At 42.7% G+C, this 25,604-nt stretch overlaps 1 protein-coding gene across 4 annotated transcripts; it reads left to right on the plus strand.

Moving 5' to 3' along the window:
• Window positions 1–220: 220 nt before the first annotated feature.
• On the plus strand, window positions 221–22,104 carry usp49 (ubiquitin specific peptidase 49). 4 transcript variants are annotated; one of them, XM_036559990.1, is made up of 8 exons: window positions 221–275; window positions 2,995–3,166; window positions 7,372–8,051; window positions 8,994–9,807; window positions 13,703–13,901; window positions 14,590–14,698; window positions 17,847–18,052; window positions 21,625–22,104. In XM_036559990.1, the coding sequence occupies exons 3-8, from the start codon at window positions 7,438–7,440 to the stop codon at window positions 21,726–21,728; spliced, it is 2,046 nt and encodes a 681-aa protein (XP_036415883.1). In that variant the 5' UTR covers window positions 221–275; window positions 2,995–3,166; window positions 7,372–7,437; the 3' UTR covers window positions 21,729–22,104. The 4 variants fall into 4 exon arrangements, with proteins under 4 accessions (XP_036415883.1, XP_036415881.1, XP_036415882.1 ...); XM_036559988.1 differs by having other exon boundaries at window positions 251–662; XM_036559989.1 differs by having other exon boundaries at window positions 251–512.
• The last annotated feature ends 3,500 nt before the right edge of the window (window positions 22,105–25,604 follow it).

Raw genomic sequence — 25,604 nt, forward strand, 5'->3', positions numbered from 1 at the left:
TGTATAAAATCAGAGCGTTTATAAGTCAGTATAATATATAAAATTTGATTTTGGAAAATCATCTATATAAAGTCTATTTTTAACCAGTCCATATGTTTAAATAAATCATTCGCTGAATTTCATACCGGCGAAATCTCCTATAGCCCCACCCTCCTCCTCTGACCGACGTCCCGAGGGCCAATAAGGGTTGAGCTTGATTACTTTCGGGCCAATCAGAGCGGCGGGTTCGGTTGAGCCGAGTAAACGGTGACAGCTCGCGTGTGCGGATGACGGCGGTAAATAAAGCCGCACACACATTATAAACAACAAAATATACAAATAACAACAAGAAAGGTCGCGTTTTGGCGGGTTTTCGCGCCGTTTTCTATCAGATGTGGACTCTTACTGTGGAGTACGGGTTAATTCCTAAGGAAAAAAAGAAAGTTTGGCCGTTTTTTTCCTCGATCTGCTCGTTTTTTATGGGATCTGTCCACTTCGGCTGTTGTTTAAAGATTTAAACAAAAGTTGATCCGGTAAAATTACTTTTCTCACTAAAACTCAGTGTTTAAATGAACCGCGGGGGATGTGGAGACTGTGTTCAGTGTGTTTGTGGATCAGCCGGATAAGTTTTATTTGTGCAAGTGTCGCTGCCGTGTCTGTATGAGGGGCTCTTTGTTCTGCTGGTGAGTATCTGAGGAGCGTTAGCTTTAGCTTTAGCTCTAACAGCTCGCACTGACCGGCTCCGCTCCGCTCAGCTCTGCTCGTCAACTTCTCCGTTTCTGAAAGATCGCCTCACTGTAATCAACAGATATAGGTCGCTGCCAGGTTGCAAAACCCTTCGACACATTTTCCGGAGCGTTTTTATACTTCGGTAACGCTGAAATGTCGAGTATGAACTGTTTTTAAACAGAAACACGTCCGGTCCAAAAGTGCAGAGGAGGAACGCTTGTGAATTCCGAATTCGCATCGACGAGTTTTTGGTCAGTCAGCAATACGTCGGATATTTTCAATTATCTGATTGTTTTCATTATTAACGTGGGCTGTTTAGCTGGTGTGGAGAATGAAATAACGGTAAATCAATCGTTTCCAGTGTGTAGTTGTGTGAACCTAAAAGTTGGCTTCCTATTCGCCAGCTTCTTGTTCGAATTTTCCCGTTCCACCTTAAATAGTGCAGCAGTTACACTCTGGTCCCTCGGGCGCTTGAATGTAACTGCTGCACCATTTAAGGTGGAACGGGAAAATTCGAACAAGAAGCTTGCGCGTAAGATATGTCTTCTCTTTTTGAATGAACATGAGAACCAGACCCGTGTTCCCCACGTTCTCCAGTGGGGAAAAAGCGCTAAGTCTCTCTCTGGTGGAACATTTTTGGACATTTCTCATAAAGAAAACTGCAGACTTGTGAAACTTAACGTGTTATTCAGCAGCCGTAGCAACAAAACAGACCCGCGTTCGGGCAGAAATGTGGCCAATGTCTCATAATTCAGCCTCTGAACTGAACATTTGTAAACAAATCTGTGTGTAATAGGTGTTATTCATTAACGTTAGCTGGCTGGTGTAGCTTAGCTTAGTGAACCTAGCTGCTGATTGTCTGCATTGTCTTTTGGCTGAGGAGGGAAAATAAACCGGCGAAACTGTTTTTATCCGGAACCACTGAATGAATGTGGCTTTAGGCTGAAATGTGGCAGCGCTGGTTTTGATCGTGGAGCTTGTCAGTAAATAGGAAATCGCCAAAATCGAATAAACCCGGCTGGAATAACACGGCTAACTGTGCTAGCTACAAGTAGTCTGCAGTGCTAGCTGCAGAGCTAATCCAATTTGCATGATTAACGATGAATGTGGAGCTGGCTAGCCAGGATAATAGGAAATGGAGATGGACAATATTCCCCAAAAACTGTATTAAATATGTTTATCAGTGTTGCAGGCTTTGTTTAACCGCAACTGGCAGGTTTATGAATGAACAGAAGGTCTGACAGACTGGAGGGAAGCCAGATTAGTTCAATCTGAGGCAGACTGGCTGCTCTCTTAAAAAAGGATGGGTCTTTAGTAGAGGGGACGGTTCTGCTAGAACCATGAATTCATGATTAAAATGGTTCTCTGCATGGTGAAATGGTTCCACAGATTGATGGAGAATGTGCTGTATATGGTTTATATAGAACCTTTTTTTAAAATGGCACCAAAGGGTTCTGCTAGACTCCTCAAAAAGATCTTCAAGGATTCTTTAGTAAAGAGGATAGTTCTGTTTAGACCCATGAGTTCCATTTTGAAAATGGTTCAAAAGACCAAAAAGGGTTCTGCTGTTGTTGCGATATCAAGCTTGTAATAGTAGAAGAACTGTTTTAGTGCTATATAGAACCATTTTCAAAAAGGTTCCACATAGAGCTGTGGAAAGCACCCTCTCCATCAGCCTGAAGAACCATTTCACCATGTAAAGAACCAGTTAAGCATGAACATGATTCTGTACGAGACTCGTGCTAAATAGAACAATCGCCTTTACTAAAGAACCCTTGAAGAATCATCTATTTTAAGAGTGTTGTTACGGAGTCAGGCTTGAAACAATAGCAGAACCCTTTTTGGTGCTATATTGAACCATTTTCAAAAAGGTTCCGTATAGAATCATATACAACACATCGTCCATCAGTCTGAAGAACCATTTCGCCATGCAAAGAACCATTTAAGCATGCAAGTGGTTCTAGGGCCATTCCTTTTGCTTAAGAACCATCCTTTTGAAAAAGTTTGGTGTTATTTCCCTAAACAGACAGTTTGTGTTCACCACACCATGCGAAGCATGTAGATGGTTCAATATAGAACTCATGGCTCTAAATAGAGCCTTTCCTTCTACTAAAGAACCCTTTGAGAACCATCTTTTTTAAAAGAGTGGGCTTTCTGCTCAAACAAAAGTCTTGGCGCTCTTTGTTTTGTCTGCGGCTGAACTTTCTCCACTCACACATAAACAGCTTTGAGAGCTTGATGAGAATTTCTGAAACGTGAAACGTGTCTCTGTCTTCTGGTTCTCAGGCCTCACGTCGCTGTGTTGATGTCGGGTTGTGTTTACGACTGACCACCTGAACACATCTCTACCTTTCCCGTCCCAGAGAGGCCTGAAGCTGTGGACCTGAAGAGATTTCTCCCCCTGAGGCTGTGATGCTCGACACACACCCGCTGGAGCATTTATGAGTCTGCTTTCAGAGTAAGTCTTCCAGACCCATTCACACTCGGGTCGCTGTATTATTTCTAATCAGGGGCCCCACATGAGGAAAGGCTAAAGCCCTGAATGATTCGGGGGGCCCAGAGCTAGAAAGAGGCCCTGGAGCACAGCGGGGATTATAGGTGCTGTTGTGACTCATGTTAGTCGCATATTTTAATCACCACTTCATCAGAAACGGCTGCTGTGATAGTCGCACTATGTAGGTTTACAGTTACAGGCTGCCCATCTGTAACTGTGATCAATGGAAAAGCTGTGGTCACAAGACATTTTGGTGTCAATCGAAAAAGTTGTGGGCGTGTTTGTGGTCGGATATTGTTGTGAGCGGGAAACTCATTCAAACATGAAAGCTCATAAGCGAGAACTGCAGGCGTTTGCTGCCCTTTTCATCATAAAGTGAGCAATAAAGGACACATTCTAGCCAACCTCGTCACAGATCTTTAGAGCTGGGTTCTACAGATCTGAGTTGACAAGATGGGCGGATTGATATTGAAATATCGATATTTCCAATCCTGATGTCTCTCTTCGAGGATTGATCCTCACATGACAATATGAGACTAGGTGTTTTCTTTAAGCAGTACGAGGTGAATCAAAAAGATTGATCCGATTTCAAAATTATTTATTTCAGTTGTAAATCATTACAGATCAATGCAGTGAACTGTAAACGGTTTAAATGAGCATAAAGTTTATTATGTAATTGTACAAGGTCTCAGTATGAACCTCCTCCAGCTGTACAGACAACATCAACACCATAGTCAAACTCATCCCGTACTGGATTGAGCATGTCGGGTGTCGCTGCACTCACGGCTCTTTCAGTGCGATTTCGGAGATCATCCAGTGTTGTGGAACCAACGCCGAACGCTCTGAGCTGTTGGAGCTTCACTGCCCACGAAAATCACACTGCACAGTTATGACGGATTCACTCTTATTGAAGTGGAGAACGCAGAACGCTTTCTGCTCAGGGGTCTCATCTCCTCTCAGACTGAAGGGAGCCATCTTCCACTGACAGTCAGAAACTCTATGACCCCCTCTTACAATTGGATTGTGGTTGGTTCCTCGGCGCCTCACGGTTGTAAAAATATGGTGCTTTGAAATCGGATGAATCTTTTTTGAGTCACCCTGTATATTGAAGAAATGGTGAAAAAGTAAAAAAAAAAATGTGTAGGATAGAAACTACTTTTCCTTCCACCCTCTTCCTCTGCTTCTCACTCACTGGCACATCTAAACGCACTAGAACCGCACTTTGTTTGGTGTCATTTCTCTAAACAGACAGTTTGTATTTAATACCATTATTTAGTACTGATACAATCTGCTTTGAGTTCATTTTATTTAATACTAATTCAATCTGCTGTTGTTATGATGTCAAACCTGTAAGAGTAGAAGAACTTTTTGGTGTTGTTTAGAACTGATTTCGAAAGGGTTCTGTATAGAACCATATAAAGCACATCCTCCATCAATCTAAAGAACCATTTCGCCATGCAAAGAACCCTTTAAGCATTAAATGATTCTATACAGAACTCATGCTAGATAAAGTTGTTTTAACCAAAGAACCTTTGAAGAACCATCATTTTTAAGTGTGCTGTTACGATGCCAGGCTTGTAACAATAGCAGTGTGCTTTTTGGTGCTATATAGAACCAAATAAAGCACATTCTACATCAATCTGAAGAACCATTTCACCATGCAGAGAACCATTTAAGCATGAAATGTCTCTATACAGAACTTGTGCCAGATAAAACAGTTGTGTTTAGTAAATAACCTTTAACCTTTAATAACTTTAAGAGTGTGTTGTTACGATGTCAGACTTGTAACAATAGCAGAACCCTTTTTGGTTCTATATAGAACCATTTTCAGAAAAGTTTCCATATAGAACCATATTCAACACATCCATCCATCCATCCTCCATCAATCTGTGTAACCATTTCGTCAGGCAGAGAACCATTTAACCGTGAAATGATTCTGTACAGAACTCATGCTAGATAAAACAATTGCTTTTACTAAAGAACCTTTGAAGAACCATCATTTTTAAGAGTGTGCTGTTACGATGTCAGGCTTGTAACAATAGCAGAACCCTTTTTGGTGCTATATAGAACCATTTTCAAAAAGGTTCCGTATAGAACCATATACAACACGTCCTCCATCAATCTGTTTAACAATTTCACCATTTAAGCATGCAAATGGATCCATATAGAATTCATGGTTCTAAATAGAGCCCTTCTTTTTTACTTAATGACCCTTCAAGAACCACCTTTTTGAAAGTTTGGTGTTATTTCCCTAATCAGACAGTTTGTGTGACAGTTTAATACTAATGCAAAGGCTTTGAAATGTAATTTTAATGTCTACTTTTTTTTACTGGTTCTCAGTGTAGAAATCAGAGTTCCCCTCTTCTAAAAGTATCAGGATATTAGCTTTAGTTTCAGATGGGGGAAAATGAGTGGCATCGTCCATCACTGGCTTAATTAGTTTCTTCTCCACTGATGTGACTGACTGAAGTCTCCTATTGGCTAATGCACTGGTTCAACTGAATCTAAACTTTTTAACAGTCACACACTGTCATGCGTTGTTTGTCTGTCGTCCGTCAGTGCATTTTCATTGAAATGAGTGGCGAGATGTTTCAGTGGACACCAAAACGTTCCAGTGAATGTAAACTTGAAGGCAAGAGACGAACGCAACACAAAAAAACACACTAATTTGAAATATTTTGACACCTTTGTAAAAGCAGTTTCATCACCTCATTCAGGAGCTGAAACATTATGAGCTCTTTCAATCACAGCCCAGATCTCTGTAACTCAGTTTGAGCTTATTTTGGAGATGCAGGTCCGCGTGAGATGAAGCAGAGGACGACCTAGTCTTTCGGATGTTTGTCAAAACGTTCTAGTTGCTGGAATGCAGCCGAGACAACAGAGATTGGTGGAGTGAGTTCACGTCGTCTGGTTTGCAAAGATGGTGCACAAGATGATCAGTTATGGATGTTTTCAAAACTATTTATTGACATCTGCAAAGAATCACACGGTTGGTTGGTTGGTGGCACACCTACCAAAGATATCCAGCATAAGAGGCTCAGAAACTGACCTCTGATGAAGGGCTCGAGGGTGGCAAACACAAACGGTGGTCATCAGCCAAGGTCCTGGAGGTCTACCTTCCTGTGGACTGTAGTTCAAACCACAGTCCTCCACTCCTGCTCCAGGTAATTAACTTCTTCAGAAGTCATTGACTGGCTTAGCGTTAGGTGGGCTCAGTAGATGCAGGTTGGGGCAAAACTCTGCAGGGAAGACGATCTCCAGGAGGGGGCTTGGTGACCACTGCTGTACATCAACAGCTGGGCTACAGTCTTTAACTTTACACCAGCAGCACCTTGGGTTGTGCACCAGCTACAAGCGAGAGGTTTCTAATAAAGTGGCCAGTGTTATGGTAATGTGTTATTTGGGTTTAAGACGCGTTGGCCCTGTCATCAGGAGATTGAGTTTGATCCCCAGTGATGCTCCAGCCAGGAGTGGTCAGGTGTCCAAGAGAGTAGAATTGTGCTTGCTCTCTCTGGTTGGGCAGGATGGCCCCCCCCATCTCCCAAAAAACAGAAGCTTTGGTCAGGAGACAAAATCATTTGAATCGTTTGTGCAAAATGAAACTTTTTGCACATGACCAGTTGTCACTCAGGCCAAAGGTACCAGAAATGTTTGTATGTTCTGTGTGAGCTGACTGGCTGAAAGGAAAAAAAAGTTCAGTTTCACTTCTGAATATTACAGACTTACGAAAACCTTTTAGTCTGTTATGTGAATTTATAGAGTAGTAAAAATAACCTGTTCTGCTAAGCTTAGTATCTTTACTCTTGTCATTCAACTGCTGCTGAGAACTCGTCTTCAAAAAGTAACGGCAAAAAAAAAAAGTCAAGGCAAGAAAGGCAAACATTCTCCCAAATAATACTGAATGAAACAGGAAACGCTCTGTTGTCCATTAATTTCAGTGCTTCATCGAAAGCAAGAATTAGACACAAGTAGGTAGTATTCGAATCATCGAATGCAGAACTAATAGGGGCGCAGATAATTCTGATTGATGCAAACTGAATCTAACATGATGACGTAGAGAATGTTTATCTGCTTTGAACACAAATAAATTGAAACATTCACAAAAGTCTCGCTCGTTTCTGCCATCACTGGCCTCGCCTTGGTTTCTGACTGTGCTTTGTGTCTTCCAGGAACAGGGTTGTCATGGCACAGTGGTGTGGCTCCTGACTCCGAGAGCACATGTGCGTTGGGAAGAGATGGACCGCTGTAAGCATGTGGTTCGTCTCCGTCTGGGCCACGACCACTCCACCCTGAACCCTCAGAAATGGCGCTGCGTGGACTGCGACACCACCGAGTCCGTGTGGGCCTGCCTCAAGTGCTCCCACGTGGCCTGTGGACGCTACATAGAGGAGCACTCCCTCCGACACTACCAGGAGACCCAGCACCCGCTGGCCATGGAAGTGCGGGAGCTGGACGTCTTCTGCTTCGCCTGCGGCGATTACGTGCTGAACGATAACGCAGAGGGCGACCTGAAGCTCCTGCGGGGGGCGCTGTCCACCGTCCGAAGTCCGGGACAGCGCTCCCTGCGTTCCTCGTCGTCTGGAGGAGAGTGTTCTTCTTTGTCGTCTTCTTTTTCTTCTTCTCTTCGGGCTGGAAGTGAAGGGTTCGGATCCCGGACGGCCACGCAGGCAGCTCTGTGGCACCGGCGACGGACGATGCTGGCCGTCGCTTTTCGGCGGTGGAGGAACCGGCAGCTGGAGGAGCAGAGGAAGCGCGATGAAAAGGTGGAACAAGAGCGAGAGGAGCTGAGGAAGCAGCGCAGGGAGGTGAAGAAGAGGCTCATGGAGGAGCAGGCCAACGTACCGCCAAGGTGTGGTATATGATCTCGAGTATATCTGGTAGTATGTGAGTCTCATAACAGTGATTAAATATAGTTATGGACGCTCGACAGCCTTGTTTTCATCACCAGTGCAGTGTGTCCTCTGTAGCAGGTGCCTCGTGGACACTGTAGTTCCTACATTGTGGTTTGTTTGATCCTTAAAATAATCTTCAAACGGGCTTTTGAAAAGAAAAGCAGCGGCCTGACCGATTCGGGAAGAATATCTAATTGCGAGTACCGGTTTGGTGAGTCCGGTTTCAATTGTGATTCTTTTTCTATAAATAAAGCTGCTGGGCTGTTTCGGTGGTATGCGTGGTATCAAACATACTACCACATATGATCACAATGCTTGGTCGAATTTATCTACAGGCAGTTTGCTTTTGTGGTTGTTGGGTTGAATTTTCACCTGCTAAATTTGTTAAGACAACAGGTAACACTTTTTAAATATATATATTTTTAAATTTAGTTTTCAGTTTGGTTTTTAATTTCAGTTTGTTTGATGTTTTTGGTTTACGGGTAGTTTAAGGGTATTAATTAATAGTTTAAGTTAGTAGTTTCAGTTTTGTTTTCTGAAAATAAAAAGTTTTTTAGTTTTTTGTATCATGATAAACGCTGTGATAGCTGGTATTTGATAAGGGCAGAATAAAATTAGCATGATAGTAGACTGAGCCCTAAAGATGGCCAAGCTCAGATAGATCCACTTCTAAACTCTCAGTGCGCTGAATGAGAGTAATTGTCAGTAATTCTATTTTGTTTTAGGTAGTTTTGCAGTGGACTTTGTTGTTTGGATTTAGTTTTAAAACTGTTATTTTTATCCCAATTTTTAGTTCTAGTTTTTGTTTTTTGTACTTTTAGTTAAATATAATAACCCTCGTCGTTATTCTCGATTCCCTTGTGCTCGTATCTTTCTTACTATCTTATCTATCTGTCTAGGAAAAGTGCCCGATTGCTAACCCAAGCGCCGCGTCCTACCCTGGCCCTCATCCCACGCAAGTTCCGCGATCCGCCCGAGAGACCACCGCCCCCGCCTCTGAAACAGCAGCCCCTCCAGCCCCTGTCCAACAAACCACTCTCCAACAAACCCAGCAGACCGCTCCGCAACCACAGCAACACGGGAAAACCTCGCAGGTGCTACGTCTCCTCGTCTCAGGTGCGGCGTAGGCGGTTGGCGCCAGGTGTCACGGGGCTGCGTAACTTGGGCAACACTTGCTACATGAACTCCATCCTGCAGGTGCTCAGCCACCTGCAGAAGTTCAGGGAGTGCTTCCTCACGCTGGACCTGTGTGAGACTGAGGAGCTGCTGGCTAAGAGCAACCACCCCCAGGGTGTACGTGGCGTTTCGGCAGGCATGATAGGCAACGCCGGTGCCCTCAGCGCCCTCGGGAAGCAAAACAACGGGCCGGTGGAACTGGTGCAGCCCAAAGAGCCACGGTGCTCCTCCCGCCAGCAGATGTCGCTGTGCCACGAGCTGCACACGCTGTTCAGGGTGATGTGGTCAGGCCGCTGGACGCTGGTATCGCCCTTTGCCATGCTGCACTCCGTCTGGAACCTGATCCCGGCCTTCCGCGGCTACAACCAGCAGGACGCCCAGGAGTTCCTTTGCGAGCTGCTGGATAAAGTCCAACAGGAGCTGGAGTCGGACGGCAGCCGCAAACGCCGCATCGTCATCCCTATTACGCAGAGGAAGCTGTCCAAACAGGTGCTCAAGGTGCTCAACACCATCTTCCACGGGCAGCTGCTGAGCCAGGTGAGGCGCCTGTTTTGAATTTTCTTTTGAATGATGTGATCTTGTGTTTGTTTATGAGTGGCGGTGATGTTTCTTCTCCAGCTTTTCTCCATTTTGTGGGTTTGCATTGTTAATTCTTGTTAGGTGCCGTTTTTTTTTCTAGGTAACAATGCTAGAAAGTGCTGTTCTTACTATACGAGTCGTACCCTTAGCTAAAGATGAAAAGATTCCAAACTTTTGCTTTCTGTAGGAACTAAAGATGATTTCCTCCTTAGTTCCCTATAATGTTTTGCATTTGCAGTCAAGGATTCTCAATAAACAAGTGAATCTTTTCTCTGAGCCTCACTTTCGATAGCTAGAACCTTCTGTAATTAACTGCAAGGGGTTCTGAGACATCCACTGGGATGTATTGTCTATGCAGTCAGACGTGAAGCTCCTAGAAAGCTGGGTGTGTTCTGCACACTGATGAAAAGAGACTTATAGAATATTTATCCACTTTTCGAGGAAGACGGACTATGTACACACTAATTAATGTAGGGCCTAGAATAGAGCCTTGTGGGACACCTCAAGTGCACAGTGCAATAAAAGTCACAGCCCTTAATGTAGGCTCTGAACCAGCTTAGCGCTGAGCCAGAGCTGTATTTTTTTTTTTATTAATTTATTTGAATTGTTGATTAGTTTGTGTTCAGCCCCTGTTCTTAAGGGATATTGCTTTTTTTTCTAGCAAATCGCAGCCGCAAATGCCTTCTTCAGAAAATTAAACAGGAATTCAAACAGTGTTTATAACATTTGCAAAATGGTTTCAGTGAATAAATCGAATTTTACCGAGACCTTAAAATGTCCCCATAATTTAGCTTTAATGGAAATTCAACTACGAAACACACAGTGAGACCTTAAAACGTCCCCATAACTCAGCTTTAATGGAAATTCAACTACAAAACACACACCGAGACCTAAAAACGTCCCCATAACTCAGCTTTAATGGAAATTCAACTACGAAACACACAGTGAGACCTTAAAACGTCCCCATAACTCAGCTTTAATGGAGATTCAACTACGAAACACACACTGAGACCTTAAAATGTCCCCATAACTCAGCTTTAATGGAAATTCAGCTACGAAACAGCTGCAGCAGAGGGGGAAACACGCAGCACACAGGCTGCTCAGGCTCTGTTGTTTTTTTCAGCACTTAAGTGATGCTCCAGGTATCTGGTGCCAGGACTGTAACTTAGCCTGTCATGACTGCAGAGCCTCTTTAAGATGCTTTAAGCAGCGCTGTTCCTGGAGATCCACTCCAGTGTAAATTCAGCCCTCCTCCGGCTGGCCGAGAGCTTGGTGGAGCGGATGGTGGAGCTGACCCCTGTAGATCTCTGATCGGTTGGCGATGGCAGCCAGAGCTTTACCTGTGACAGTTTTAGTGTTCAGGTCGTTTCACAGAGCAGCAGTTTCTGTGCAGAATAATGAGTGCTGAAGGTGACGTGTGGTCGTATTGAAGTCAGTGTGGTTTTTACCAAAGCAGGAACAGATACGTTCCTGTTTCTTCACAGACTTTCAAAGTGTTGCACAAAAAAAGCTTCAGCTTTTCTGAAGTTGCTGTACTCTTCATGTGGCAGTGCTGGGTTTAATAAAAGTTTTTTGTGCCTAGTAGCTGATCTTGATGCAATAAACACCTTCAGCAAACTGCAGGTTTGGCTGTTTTTAAAAACCGTTACAGACTGAAATGTTTCCAGTGTTTATGTGAAGCTCAGACCGGCGGCTGAAGTGAGGCGTGTTATCCGCCATCTGTGTCTGTAAAAGATGCTGAGCGTTTAGGATTAGCAGCGAGATTCGGAGCCTCATGTTGCACAGCGGTTTGATAAATCTACACGTATCTCCTCTGGCCTCACTTTGTCAGGCTTGCTACAACCATGTGAAAGTCACTTTTTTAGCAGCCAGAATTATTACCGAACTGCTGAACCACCATTACACACACATTGAGAACATTCACCACTATATAAACTAGTAGAAGTACTACTACTACTCATAATAATAATAATAATATTATTATTATTATTATTATTATTATTAATATTGTGTGGTGGGTGAAATGAATCACCCTCCGGGTAAAACTTGCCTTAAGTCGTAAATAATTAAACTACGCACTTTAAAAAGCTGGTTCTTCAAGGGTTCTTTAGTAAAGAAAATGGTTCTGAGCACTCACAGAACACTTTGCATTGTGAAATCGTTGTTGTTCTATACAGCACCAAAAAGGGTTCTGCTATTGTTATGATGTCAAGCTTGTAATCATAAAAGAACCCTTTTTGATGCTACATAGAACCATTTTTAAAAAATGCTTGAATAATTAATGGTTCTCTGCATCATAAAAGCGTTCTTCAGATTGATTGAGAATGTGCTGTAGATGGTTCTATACAGAACCTTTTTAAAAATGGTTCTATATAGCACCAAAAATGGTTCTTTTATTATTACATTTTATTATTATTATTTTTTGGTGCTACATAGAACGATTTTTAAAAAGGTTCTATGTACAACCATCTACAGCACATTCTCAATCAATCTGAAGAACCATTACACAATGCAAAGGGTTCTTTGAGTGTTCATGGTTCTATATATAACTGTTTTCTGTACTAAAGAACCCTTCAAGAACCACCTTTTTAAGAGTGTAGTGTAAAGCAAATGTATGCTAATTAATATTTTGGGTATATTTTTCCACAAGCGCCATGTTAAAGTGTTTTCATTGATATGAAGGGCAGGTTTTGCCTGTATAATGATTGACAGTTTGACAGGGGTGGACTGATACCACTTTTTCCCTTCTGATACCAATACTGATACCCGATCCTGAAGTATCGGCTGATACTGATACTTTTTAAATATTTTATTTTGGCAGAATCCGTGTTCATGCTCAGCTTGACAACGCCATAATGCTTTAACAAACTTTTTTTTGTTGTTGTTGTTGTTGTTTTCTACTGATATATAAGTAGTATTTATTGTTATATAATTGGTCATCAGTATCGTATTCAATCACTGAAGTAAATTTAGAGATTTTTACTGTGAAAAATGGTTAAAAACAAAACTGAACAGGTGTACGGATAAACCTGTGATGTGTACGTGAACGCACTGCAGCTTCTCTGGCACCAAAAAAAAAAAATTGTGCTGAAAGCTGTCATTTGTCTCATATGTGCCTCGAGTGCACTCATACTTGCATCTCCGAGCGCCAGACCTGCTGGAGTTACAGTCATTCATGCTAACAGTAGCAGTGGCTGAGACACCGATTTCCCAGCTTGGTTGAAGGAATAGGCTGACATGGTAAAGGCTAAATCAAGACTAAAGGCTGTCTTTAGCCCAAGAAACCAGCCGATCCTTTCTTAAGCCTCTATAATGTTCACTGCAAACACAGCCTGCACTAAAGTTGACTCAGACTGTGACTGACTACACAGTGAGGGTGACTGAAACGTCCCTGACTCACACATTCAGCCAAAGGGACTCTGGTTGAAACTCTGTAGCTAAGAAGAGGTTAAGATCTAAACAGCTTTCTGTTCAATGTTAAACTGTTACAAAGGGACGAAGAAGCTGGGTTTTGTTTTTACTGCGGGAGGTTTTATCCAGTGTGAATCTGCAGTGTGTAGTTTTACAGTCTGACTGTAATAATTGTGGAGTGATTTTAATCCAGTATGAATCTGCAGTGTGTAGTTTTACAGTCTGACTCTAATAATTGTGGAGTGATTTTAATCCAGTATGAATCTGCAGTGTGTGTAGTTTTACAGTCTGACTGTAATAATTGTGGAGTGATTTTAATCCAGTATGAATCTGCAGTGTGTGTAGTTTTTAGCTCCACCACCTCAGTGAAAATTAATTTGGCTCCATGAGCGTTTAACGTGGTCAGTATGTGTAACACCTGCATGTCGTCTGTCCTGTCCAGGTCACGTGTCTGTCCTGTAAGCACAAGTCGAACACAGTGGAGCCGTTTTGGGATCTGTCTCTGGAGTTTCCGGAGCGCTATCACAGCCTGGAGAAGGCGAGCGCCTGCCAGCGGAGCTGCACTCTCACCGAGATGCTCGCTAAGTTCACTGAGACCGAGGCACTGGAGGGCTGCATCTACGCCTGCAACTTCTGCAACAGTGAGTTCACGCACCACTGCAGCTACTGCACTTCTGACCAGACAGCAGTACACAACACTGTAGCCCTGTTCAGGGGGCAACACTGCCTATTGTCTGGAATCTCAGCCACATTATTTACATTTTTGGCTCAAAAGTGTGCATTTTTTAATGTCGTGAAACAGTAGAAGCCATATCGCCCCCTACACTTCCTGTAGTGTATTACAGTCTGTCAGAGTGACTGTGTGGATCATATGAACATTATAGAGCTTTTTAAATGAAACAGTAGAAGCCATATCGCCCCCTACACTTCCTGTAGTGTATTACAGTCTGTCAGAGTGACTGTGTGGATCATATGAACATTATAGAGCTTTTTAAATAAAACAGTAGAAGCCATAACGCCCCCTACACTTCCTGTAGTGTATTACAGTCTGTCAGAGTGACTGTGTGGATCATATGAACATTATAGAGCTTTTTAAATAAAACAGTAGAAGCCATATCGCCCCCTACACTTCCTGTAGTGTATTACAGTCTGTCAGAGTGACTCTGTGGATCATATGAACATTATAGAGGCTTTTTAAATGAAGCAATACGTTTTTGACGAAATAATGGAATGCATTGTTTTTGTTGTTGTTGTTGTTGTTGTTGTTGTTGTTGTTGTTTTGACCGTTTATTCACTGTAATCTGTTTCTTTTGTGTTTGTTTTTATTAGGAAGGAGGCGTAAGTCGTCCCACAAGCCGCTGGCGCTGTCCGAGGCGTGCAAACAGCTGCTGATCTACCGTTTACCTCAGGTGCTGCGGCTTCACCTTAAACGCTTCCGGTACGTTCCACAGCCTCATTCTCCTTCTAAATTAACAGCAAACAAGTAAAATGAACCCTGTGCTGTTTGAGGGTGACAGATTATTAAACCATGAAATGGTAGAAAATGGATCACAGCTTGAGTTCCTAAGAGTGTTCAGAGATACAGTACTGTACATTTTTACGATGAGCTTTGTGCTGTGGGGCTTTTAGAGAAACTCTTCTGTATTCAGCTTCTTGTTTAGGCCTGAAGGCTGTAAAGAGCTTTTATTGCCATATTTATAGTCATTGCTGTTAGAAATGGCTTTATAATTGTGCCCCACGGCTTAAATTTGGCTCAGGCCTAATCTGATTGGGTTGAATGTGGCACTCTGTGGCTTCACTATCAGAATCATAAAGGAATGAATAAGTAAAAAATCAAATCTACACAATTTTCAACTCACCCCAGATGTAGTCGATCAGCCAAGACATGTTTGGTGTCCAAATTTTGCTTCTATAAGCCTTGGATACACTACAGGACTTTTAAAGTCTTGACAGATTATAACAGACTCGGCATCTCACATTATTGACTTTTTGATTTTTTTGGGTGATTAAAATATTGGGGATCTCACACTGCTCAACTTTTAAGCTGTTGCTGAACCAAACGGACTCACTGAGCTTGCACGAACTCCCGCGAACTTTCGTGACCTCTCACGTGCTCCCATTACTAGGAGACGCAAATAAACAAATGTGAGCTGCTGCTCAAACGTGAGCTGCTGCTTAAACTCCGCTCATTAAAAAGCTTTGCTCCACACGTGAGAGACTTTTCACCATTTTTCTTTGTTTACTTGCTGTATTTTCTTTCATGCTCTGTTTTCATTGGCTGTTGCAGGAGTTCATTCAGATTGAGTCGTTGATCAGTTTACTAGATTACACTAGATTTCACTCAGAGTCGGGTCGAAAAAATCAAACATATTTGATAAACTGGTCTGAAATGCGGTCAGGAGGCCCAAAATCTGAGTCTGTGCCACTTGAATACGACTCGATTCTCTCTCCAACTGTCGACTCCGACTGACCCAAAAATCTGCAGACCAGCTCAGACTCAGCCAGACTGAGAATCGGGGCTAAAATCGGGTGTAAAAGTCGTGCAGTGTAACCCCGGCTTTAGAGAGGGCAATACTGCTACAAGTACTTGAAGTCAGTAGTCACCCAAATGTTTTCTGTACATACATCCTCAAAGGTTCTCTCAGTCCACATCCAGGTCTTCATCAAGGTGGCGCTGACTTGTTGATGTGGTTTAGGACACAGTGTGACGCACTGTGAGCTATAAACATGAACAGAACTTCACCATATAGCCGAACTCTGCAGGCAGGAGTTGTACTGCATTCTAACTTCCCTTCATTTAGGTGTGACGCTACAATTTACACTCGCAATTCTGTTTATAAACAGATACCTTTAACTCAAAAGTTCAAGACTAGCAGTTATTGGTAAAAATAAAACAGCAGACGTCATGAACACAATCTGTAGCGTCCACAGAGAACATTTATAGGTGTGTCTACAGCGGCTGCGTTCAGCTGTGTTTTGGTCATGTATGTAGCTCGCAGTAAATCATGTGGATGAAAATTTGGACAAGCCTCAGCTGACCGACTACTAGAGATGCGACCGATCCGTGGCAACTTCAGTCTGTTTAAGTGATGAATAACATTAGCTGCTTTGACCAAAACGTTTGTTTGGAGATATTTTAGTCTGGAAACGGCAAAAAGCAAGACCTCTACTTGTAAAGTGTGTAAGGCCAGCATGCCGAGAGGTGGAAGTGCGGCTGCGTCGGACAATACAACCAATTTAATCACCTGCAGAGGTTTCATGTGAAAGAGTACCAGGAGTTCATGCTAATAGACAGGAAGACGCCACTCTCGCCGATGCTCTCCAGAAACTTGATAAACTTCCAGCAGACGACTCAAAGGCTAAAGGGATCCCAGAGAAGTCGCTGAACGTCATTATACTTGATGACCAGCCGCCATCTGTAGTGGACAATGTCGAAATTGGCAGCCTCGGAACTCGGAAACATATAAGTGCAGGGGGTCACACGCCAGCAGTTCAGCTGAGGCCTCCATTACAGACATGCTCAGTGATTGGAAGATTAAACACCTTAAATACAACCTTAAACACAATACCGACAACAATAATGATAATATTACTGTAAAAAGAGCTCTTTTATTGGAATCTGTATCTGTATCGGTAGTTGTGTATTGGAATCTGATCACAACTGAAAAACGAGCATCGGCCCATCACTACCGACTACACCAGTCACCTTCAGGGATGAAGTTTGTAGACTCGTTGGATGTTGTATGATCAGTACGTCTCTGCTGAATACGGAGTTCTCTTCACACTTTTACCACAAATCGAGTTTGGAGAGACATTCTTTACTCATTATGCTGTGTTCACATGTTTGCGTCCCTCAGTGATACGAGACAAAGCTACGCAAACGTTGCCATGGTGACCGCGGTGCTGCTGAAAATGAATGATTATCAGAGGAGAGCTTTATCAGTGTCGACTGTTTGGAAGCAGGAGACACTTGGTGTCCAAATAAACATCTGGTTTATTTCACCGCTGCAGTCGATGCCAAAAGTTGGCAAAATTGAGCTGCTTTTTTTCCCCCCAAATTTTCTCCTCTATTTAGTCATCTCGAGTTCCTGTGAAGCTCCACCGCAACTTTTCGAACTGCCGCAACGTCATTGTACAGCCAAACGCGCCTTAGAGGAAAGCGCCACCCGCCAGATCTGTTGCGTCAGCTAACAGGCGCCTGCGCTGGCTAGCATTGCGTTGAGTGATGGGGAGACGGGGGGGCCATCCAACCCACCCAGAGAGAGCGAGGCTAGTTGAGTTCTTATGGACTCCCAGGCACTGATGGCTGTAGCACCACCAGGGATCGAACTCGCAATCTCCTGTTAATAGGGTCAGCGGTTAGACGGTTGCGCCACTCGGGAGCCCTTTGGAACATCCTCACTTGCAGTGGTAGAATTTTCCGCTGCGGCTCCGTTAATAACAATGTAATGACGACAATCCAGACATTTGTCCTCCACAAACGTGTGAACGCAGCTTCAGATCAGTGGACTAGTGTGATGATTTGTATTTTCAGTTCAGTGGTTTATCAGTAGTTGCTGAGCGTCTCTCTCTGTCTGTGTGTGTAGCTGGTCGGGCCGGAACCACAGGGAGAAGATCGGAGTCCACGTGGCGTTTGATCAGGTTCTGAACATGGAGCCATACTGCTGTTCAGACTCGCGCTCGGCACTGCAGCGGCAGGCTTACACCTACGACCTCTCCGCTGTGGTGATGCATCATGGGAAAGGCTTCGGCTCAGGACACTATACCGCCTACTGCTACAACACGGAGGGAGGTGAGTGTCCGTACACACAGGCGGGAAGTGTTCAACTAAACGCCCAGCCTGTCTTTTTTTCCTCTTCTTTTTCTAGATGCACAGATTTACACACCTGAGTTTCCCGTTTTTGTCCTCGTACCTTGTAGCTGCACTCATTGGCCACTTTATCAGAAACACCTTCCGTACAGGTGCACTTTGTACGTTTACAGTTACAGACTGTAGCTCAGCGTTCAAACAGAGCTGCATCACTCTTTTGTTGAACTACATTAAATCCATAGCCAGACCACAAATCCGTAGTAGGTAGGGATGGGCAATAAGGCTAAAACATCGTACGACATTTCGACATTTTCACCATGCATGACATATATTTTTCAGTATTTTGACACGGACACCATGCAGTATTAGTGCCACATTAAAAAAAAAAAAAGACCCTCAGAAACACTGGATATGATTTATGTTCACAAACTGCTGGACTAAACTAAATGCCACCATCCGGTGAAACGAATTGGCTGCTGGGCCACTTATAACACACTCTAAAACAGAAGCCATGGGCCACTTAAAATCTGTTCGGGGGCCGCAAATGGCCCTGGGGCTGGACTTTGGACACTGCATTAGAGCCTCTGACCAAAAGGTAAGGCTCTACACTGCCCTCTGATGGAGCACAGAGTTCTGACAGCTCTTGTCTATGAATATGAGAATGTGTAACATTGAAGCTGATTTACATGTAATAAATCTAATTTACTGAAATGTTTTTGTAAACTTTATTTGAAAATTTGGAAATTCAGACCCATCCCTATGCACTTAAAAATGATGGTTCTTCAAGGGTTCTTTAGTAAAGAAAATAGTTCTATCTAGAACCATGAACATTCAAAGAACCCTTTGCATGATTAAACAGCATAAACAGCATAAACATTGTGAAAGCGTTCTTCAGATTGATGAAGAATGTGTTGTATATGGTTCTACGTAGAACCTTTTTAAAAAGGGTTCTGTATAGCACCAAAAAGAGTTCTTCTGTTGTAACAAGCTTGACATCATAACAATAGAAGAACTCTTTTTGGTGATATATAGAACTCTTTTCTAAAAGGTTCTACGTAGAACCATTGACATCACATTCTCCATCAGTCTGAAGAACCTTTTACAAGGCAGAGAACCCTTTAATCGTGTTTATGCTTTTTAATTGTGCACAAGGTTCTATGAGTGTTCATGGTTCTACATAGAACTATTTTCTTTACTAAAGAACCCTGGAAGAGCCATATTTTTTAAGTGTGTACTGACCATGTCAGTGTCCCTAGACCACTACCCAAATAACATCTGGTCAGTGGTGGTCCAGTGGAGGTCTGTGATGGTCAGTGGTGGTCTGTGGTGGTCTCAGTGCTGAATGCTGTAGAGGGGCTGATAAACTGTACAGTAACAGATACAGTCCGTAACTGTAAACCTACACAGTGCAGCTGTATGGAAGGCGTTTCTGATAAAGTGGCCAATAACAGTACATTTCCTGTAGGACTGAAACTGTCACTGTAACTGTATTGTGGTGTTTGGTTTATCCGTAAACAAGCCTGTTTGGGTTTCTGAGTCCGTCTGAAACTTATTTGGAATCCACAAATGGCAGACGTTGTTGCTTCCTCCAGAACTTTTGGTCCTTTTGAGCAATTCAGAACATGAAAAGTGCCGTTTCTGCAGCCCAGACGAGTCAGAGTGACCAAATTCTGCCCCGCTGACAGACTGTGAGCTGCGTTTCAGCACAAACGACGGTGGTGATATTGCGGCGGAGTTGTTGGCGGAGCAGTGTGGGAGGGATGTGTTTGATGGCGAGTGATAAGTGCTCGAGTGCTACAGGCTGTTTTGGGGAACACAAAGCTGTTTTTGTGGTTTTTAATGTCATTTGGTCAGAGACAAACAAAACACATCAGCTCTTCAGCTGTTTTGATGTTGTTTTCCTGCAGCGTTTTGTTCTCAACACTTGAAGCAAAGCAGCATTTTTCAGCCTCATCTCTACCTGCCGTACCTGTAACCTGCGATACGTCACAGCACAACACTTTCACCGAACTCAGAAAAGGACAGACACTAGACGAGGGATCAAACAACTGGCTTTTTTAAGGAATAACTAACCCTCGTTGGTTGCTGCAAATAAAAAATCTCCAAAATAAAAAATATCAGTCATGAAATGAATTGTTCTGGTTCTGAAGTCTGATTGGCTGAGCCACGTTCAAAGCCACTGTAAAATGCTTGATACACGAACGCTTATAAGTGCATCGACTGGGTTCTGCTTTAATGTACAGAGATATTAAAGGGGCACTATATGATTCTGGAGAATGACTTTTTGATATTTGAACTCGATAGCAAAACAAATACACCCCTCCCTTCAGTGCTTCTTCAGATGCCCCGCCCCCAAAATCATGGAAGCGCATTGCCAAGGTGAACGACTCTGGGCTAGAAAAGCTTCTTGTTCGAATTTTCTCGTTCCACCTTAAATGGTGCGGCAGTTACATTCAGGCACCTCAGGTGTAGAGATGAACTGCTGCATGATTTAAGGTGGAACGGGAAAATGGGAATAGAAAGTCAACTTTGAGGAAGATTGGGTGGAATATTGGGAAGGTCGCTTTTGCCTGAAACGCTTCCTACTGCTGTCCGCTATCTTGCAAAGACAATGCTGTGTGGGTGGCCACTGTTTTTGTCTGCTGGGCAGGGGAGAACAAAACGTGGGGAGGGTCGACGTCTTCACAGTTCAGTTTAGACCGAGTTCTCTGTCTCTTTCAGCGCACTCAGTCATCAGACTAATCCGCTCATGAGGGTCTGAAGCACAACTTACAAAACCTTACAGTACATGTTGCAATACACAATACAATACAAACGTTTCTCCGCACATTGCATGCAGTTACACATTTCCACCACAGAGGTCTCCAAATTCCCAGATGTTACATAGTGCAGCTTTAAGTAAATAGAAATTCTGCTTTAAAATTTTGTAGGAAAATGTTTCCTGTAGAGGCTGTCTTAACATATTTTCACTCAGACGATCAACGGAAACTTAGAATTTGACCAGGTGTGCACAAACTTTTGCATTTAACTGTATATAATGATGGGCTACTGAATGCTCTGTATGCAGTGGTTACTTGCCCAAATTCAAACAAATGTAAACACAGCGCTTTGGTATTGTAAGGTGTTGTACTGTGTTTCCTCCAGGAGAGGTCAGTAAATAGTTACATATTGACATATAAAATCACAGATTACTGTATTAATATTATTTGATTTTATTGAAAAATTACTGTTTTCTGAGCAAATTAACACTATTAATAGATCACGTTTTAATTTTGCAAAGCACTGTTTTTAATTGAGCCTGTATAATAATGTAACTTGAAAGTGAACCATCAGTTTTTTTGTAAGCTATGAAAATGTAAAACTCAGTAAATAAAACTGGAAAAAAAGGTATCGATCAGCTGCAAAGTCAGCTAGTTTTCTTGTATTAAAACAGGGAGAGGTGTTGAAATGAAAGCGTCAGTACTAAAGTCAAAGTTGCTTTAAAGCCTTTTTTGCCTTTGTGTTTAATGGTTTATGTATTTATGTGTGTATTTGTGTTTATTTTGTGTGTGCAGGTTTCTGGGTCCACTGTAACGACTCGGAGATGAACGTGTGTAGCGTGGAGGAGGTTTGCAGTACTCAGGCTTACATCCTGTTCTACACACAGCGATCATCATAAGAGACTGCCCGACACGCACACGCGTGTGTTCAGGCCCCGGCCTGACCGGCCCGCACAGTCGCGCGTTTAGGTCAGGTGCGGCTGCCCGGACACAGGCAAGCTTAGGCTGGACCTAACAGCCCAAACAATGCGCGTGTTTAGAACAGGCCTGACTGCGAGGTGCTCCGGCTGGGCTCGAGTACAGCCTGACTGCCTAACGTCCGCTTAGGACGGCTCTGATTACCCAACACAGGTGTGTTTAGGTCAGGTGTATTTCTCTACTGAGGTATTTTTAATCAAGCCTAATGGAACATTTAGGCTGGGCTTATCACTCAGATCCACAGCTGTAGGGCTGTCATGATCGATTATATTAGTAATCAATTATTTTGACTTTTCCCTTTTTAGAACGGCCAAGAAATGAAATTGGGCAATAACAAACCATGCAGAGCCTTTTTAAAAATTTCAGAATAGTTTATTGGGAGGAGGGGGAGCCCTAGAAATGAGTTTTGTTGGTTTTTACTTTTTTTAAATCAGAAAATGTGAATATTAGTTGCTTTTTATGTGTTAAATTGATGATTAGCCCAACAGAAATGCCCCAAAATGACCTCCATATATTCATAAATGTCAAAAATGCATATAACTATGTATAAGTGCATTTTCTACTGTAATACAGACCAATAGGAGAGCATATTTCTTAACTGAGCAATCGATTCTAATCGGGTAATCGTGACAGCCCTGTTCAGCTACACTCAGTCTACCTACCTAAACCTGATCTCAGAGGTTTTTCTACACGCTAAATTTCGACGTGTTCAGATCCACGTGAAGACACACAGCTACAATCATGCTCTCAGGCCTCATGGAGAGGAGAGAAAGAGAGAGAGAGAGGGAGAGAGAGATGTATTCTCTACTGACGGACTCGTTTCACCCAGGGCATTTTAGGACCAACCTCAGCACACTGGACCGAACCTGCAGGAACGCATTCATACATAAACACACGTCACTCCGCGGTGGATGGGTCTGCTGCAGCTTTAGGGTGCTACGGTTACAGATTCAGTACTAACTAGGGGTGTAAATCTCTGACCTCACAGTGATTGGCCTCTCCAGGCTCCGCCCACAAACGCATTCGGTTCAAAGCTATTGGGCGAGCTTTACAGAACGCTGGTAAAAATCACATTTAACCAAATGAATGTAGAGTTAAAGTTCAGAGTCGCTACGATTTAATGTGGAGTTTCCAGTTTAAATTGCTGTTCTGGACTCGTAGCTCATCATAACGAGGCAGGGCTTTAAGCTTAAAAGGAGAACTCCACCAATTTTTTAAATGTCTGCACCCTTTAATTGTAGAGCTGTAAACAGAGTGATTTAGAGTGGTTTGGTGTGAAATGGTTCAGATAGGGTCGCCATGACTACAACACAAATATAGACATTTTATTTACTATCCAGAACCACCAGTGAACCTACATGTGTCTGAAATAATAAGTTTTCTTTGGGGACTATTTTACCTCACAGCGCCCTGCATGTATCCCTCCACCATGAATGGAGTTTCAGTTCTCTAAACTATCATAAAACAGTGTCTCAGTCATCAGGCAGTGAATTCATAACCATTTCATGTAGGAACTTTCTGTGAGGGAGCTTTTAGAGGTGGACGTCTGGTTCCTATCACCACCACTGTGAGTCAGACACTCTGAGCAGGCCCTTTTTAAACTGAGCGCATTCCAAATTTCAAATATATAAAGCAAGCTTATAAAGAAGAATTGAAACGGGGCTGAAATGTTTGACCAGTGTTCTGTACAGCTTGTCCATCATCGATACGGTAGCTGTGAAAAACGTGTTTGTGGGCAGAGCGTGGATTGGTCAGTTCGATTAGATTACGGTTCTTTAGGAGGCGATTCGGTGCGCCGTTAAATCTCCAGTTTTAACACGGTTTAATTAAGCTGTTATTTTGGTTCTGTTTACACAGCAGTGGAATTTAGACAGTTTTATTTTTTTTGTTTTTAATGATTTTCACAACCTAAGAATTTCACTTTGGCCAAAAAAGGAAACTGAGTGCAATCTCTCATCTGGACATTCATAATGAATCCTACTTTCATCCATGCTGGAGTCACAAAATTGTCGCGGTTGAATCGTCGCCTTCAGATCGGTGCGTTTTTACGCCCCTGTTCGATGCGGTTCGATAGGCTGAGAACGGACGGGACTGAAAGCGGCGGATGGAGAGACGAGAGCCTGTACGTTCTGCTGGAAAGCTGAAGGATTTTCCGACGCTGCGCTGCAGGAAGAATCTGCTGGATCCGGAGTGGAAGAGACTCGCTCACGCCTTTAAAGACACGGGAGAGCAATATGCCATCGTTACCTTTACTACAGGAAAATCAGACTCACTCCAAATCAGGAATTCCTCAGCTTTGTGATACGGTTGTTTCTTTTTCTACTGAACTGATGTTTCTAATGTGGATAGTGAACTCTCTTTGCCAGGGAAGCGTTCCTGTCCTGAGAATCACAAAAAAATACAAAAAGAAAGAAAAAAGTGGGGGGCGGGGTTAGGATGGAGCCTGTTTCTGCCACAGAGAGAGTAAAAATACACTGCTTGCTTTTGTGGAGTAAAATTAGCTTTAATCTAGTTGATATGTCTAATTTCTTATTTGAGATTGTTGAAAGTTTGTGAGATCATTTATTTCTTGGTATTTTTACTTGTTTTAAGTGATTGTAGTGAGTCAGATTATCTCACTGTATCAGCAGATCATTTTGCTTGTTTCACTTTTCTTATAAGCAAAACAATCTGCCAATATAATGTAATTGTTTTACAGTAAAAAATTGCAAAAAAGTAAACATTGTGTAGAAATAAGTTAGACAGCCCTACAACAAGCTTACAGCAGTCTCAGCATTACAAATATTAGATAAATCATCCAGATTAAAGATAATTTCACTTGAAACTATGCTGTTTTTCCCTGAGTATGAGCTGTAATATCAGAAATGTAACTTATCTCAAATTAATAACTTATTTTCTCAGATTCATGACTTTTGTCAAAATAATGACATTTCCTCTACAAACTCAAAAGTAAGAGTTAAATAAGCAATTACTCAGCCATAACTCAAAATTCTAAGAAAGTAAGTTGTTATTTTGAGCTACAAAGTCAATTTTTCAACTTACTGCCGTCAGAAACTGGGGGGAAAAAGCGATTTTGTTCTCCTGCCTGGCAGAAACTTGCGTCCAGAGTTTAGGACAGAAATCATTTACGTTAGTCATTAATGACCGGAACAATCTGCTGACGCTGAATGTCTTTCTTTAGTGCGTGTGGGTGTGAGTGGAGACGATTGACTGTAGGGGTCCTGAGGTGACCCCTGACCCCCATGACCTTTTGTTCTGTATTTGTGAGAGCACCTGTTATCAACTTTATTGATCACGTGAGTTTGGCCTGATGATAGTGATTAAAGATGTACAACACGATTCTGGGAGTTTATTTAATTTATTGACTCTCAAACACAAAAGTTAACGTCCAAACAAGAGAACAGCTGCCTAAAACCTCCAACTGAAAGAGCCGATACCACTGAAGCACGACTTAGAACACTAGTTAACGGAACATACAGCGCACGTTATCATGATATAGTGAACAATTTGTCGAAACAATACCCTGATTACCATATAGTGAACTATTTTGTCCTAATCAATGCCCTATTCACAATATTTCCAACTATTTTGTCCGAAAATATACCCTGTTCACCATATAGTGCACTGTTTTATCCAAACAATGCCCTGTTCACCATATAGTGCACTACTTTGCCCTAATCAATGCCGTGTTCACCATATAGTGAAGGATTTTGTCTAAAACAAGGCCCTATTCACTGCATAGTGCACTATTTTGTCCAAATGATGCCCTATTTTGTCTGAAATGATGCCCTGTTCAC

This window comes from Colossoma macropomum, unplaced genomic scaffold (genome assembly GCF_904425465.1).
Source record: "Colossoma macropomum unplaced genomic scaffold, Colossoma_macropomum, whole genome shotgun sequence".
Taxonomy (NCBI): Eukaryota; Metazoa; Chordata; class Actinopteri; order Characiformes; family Serrasalmidae; genus Colossoma; species Colossoma macropomum.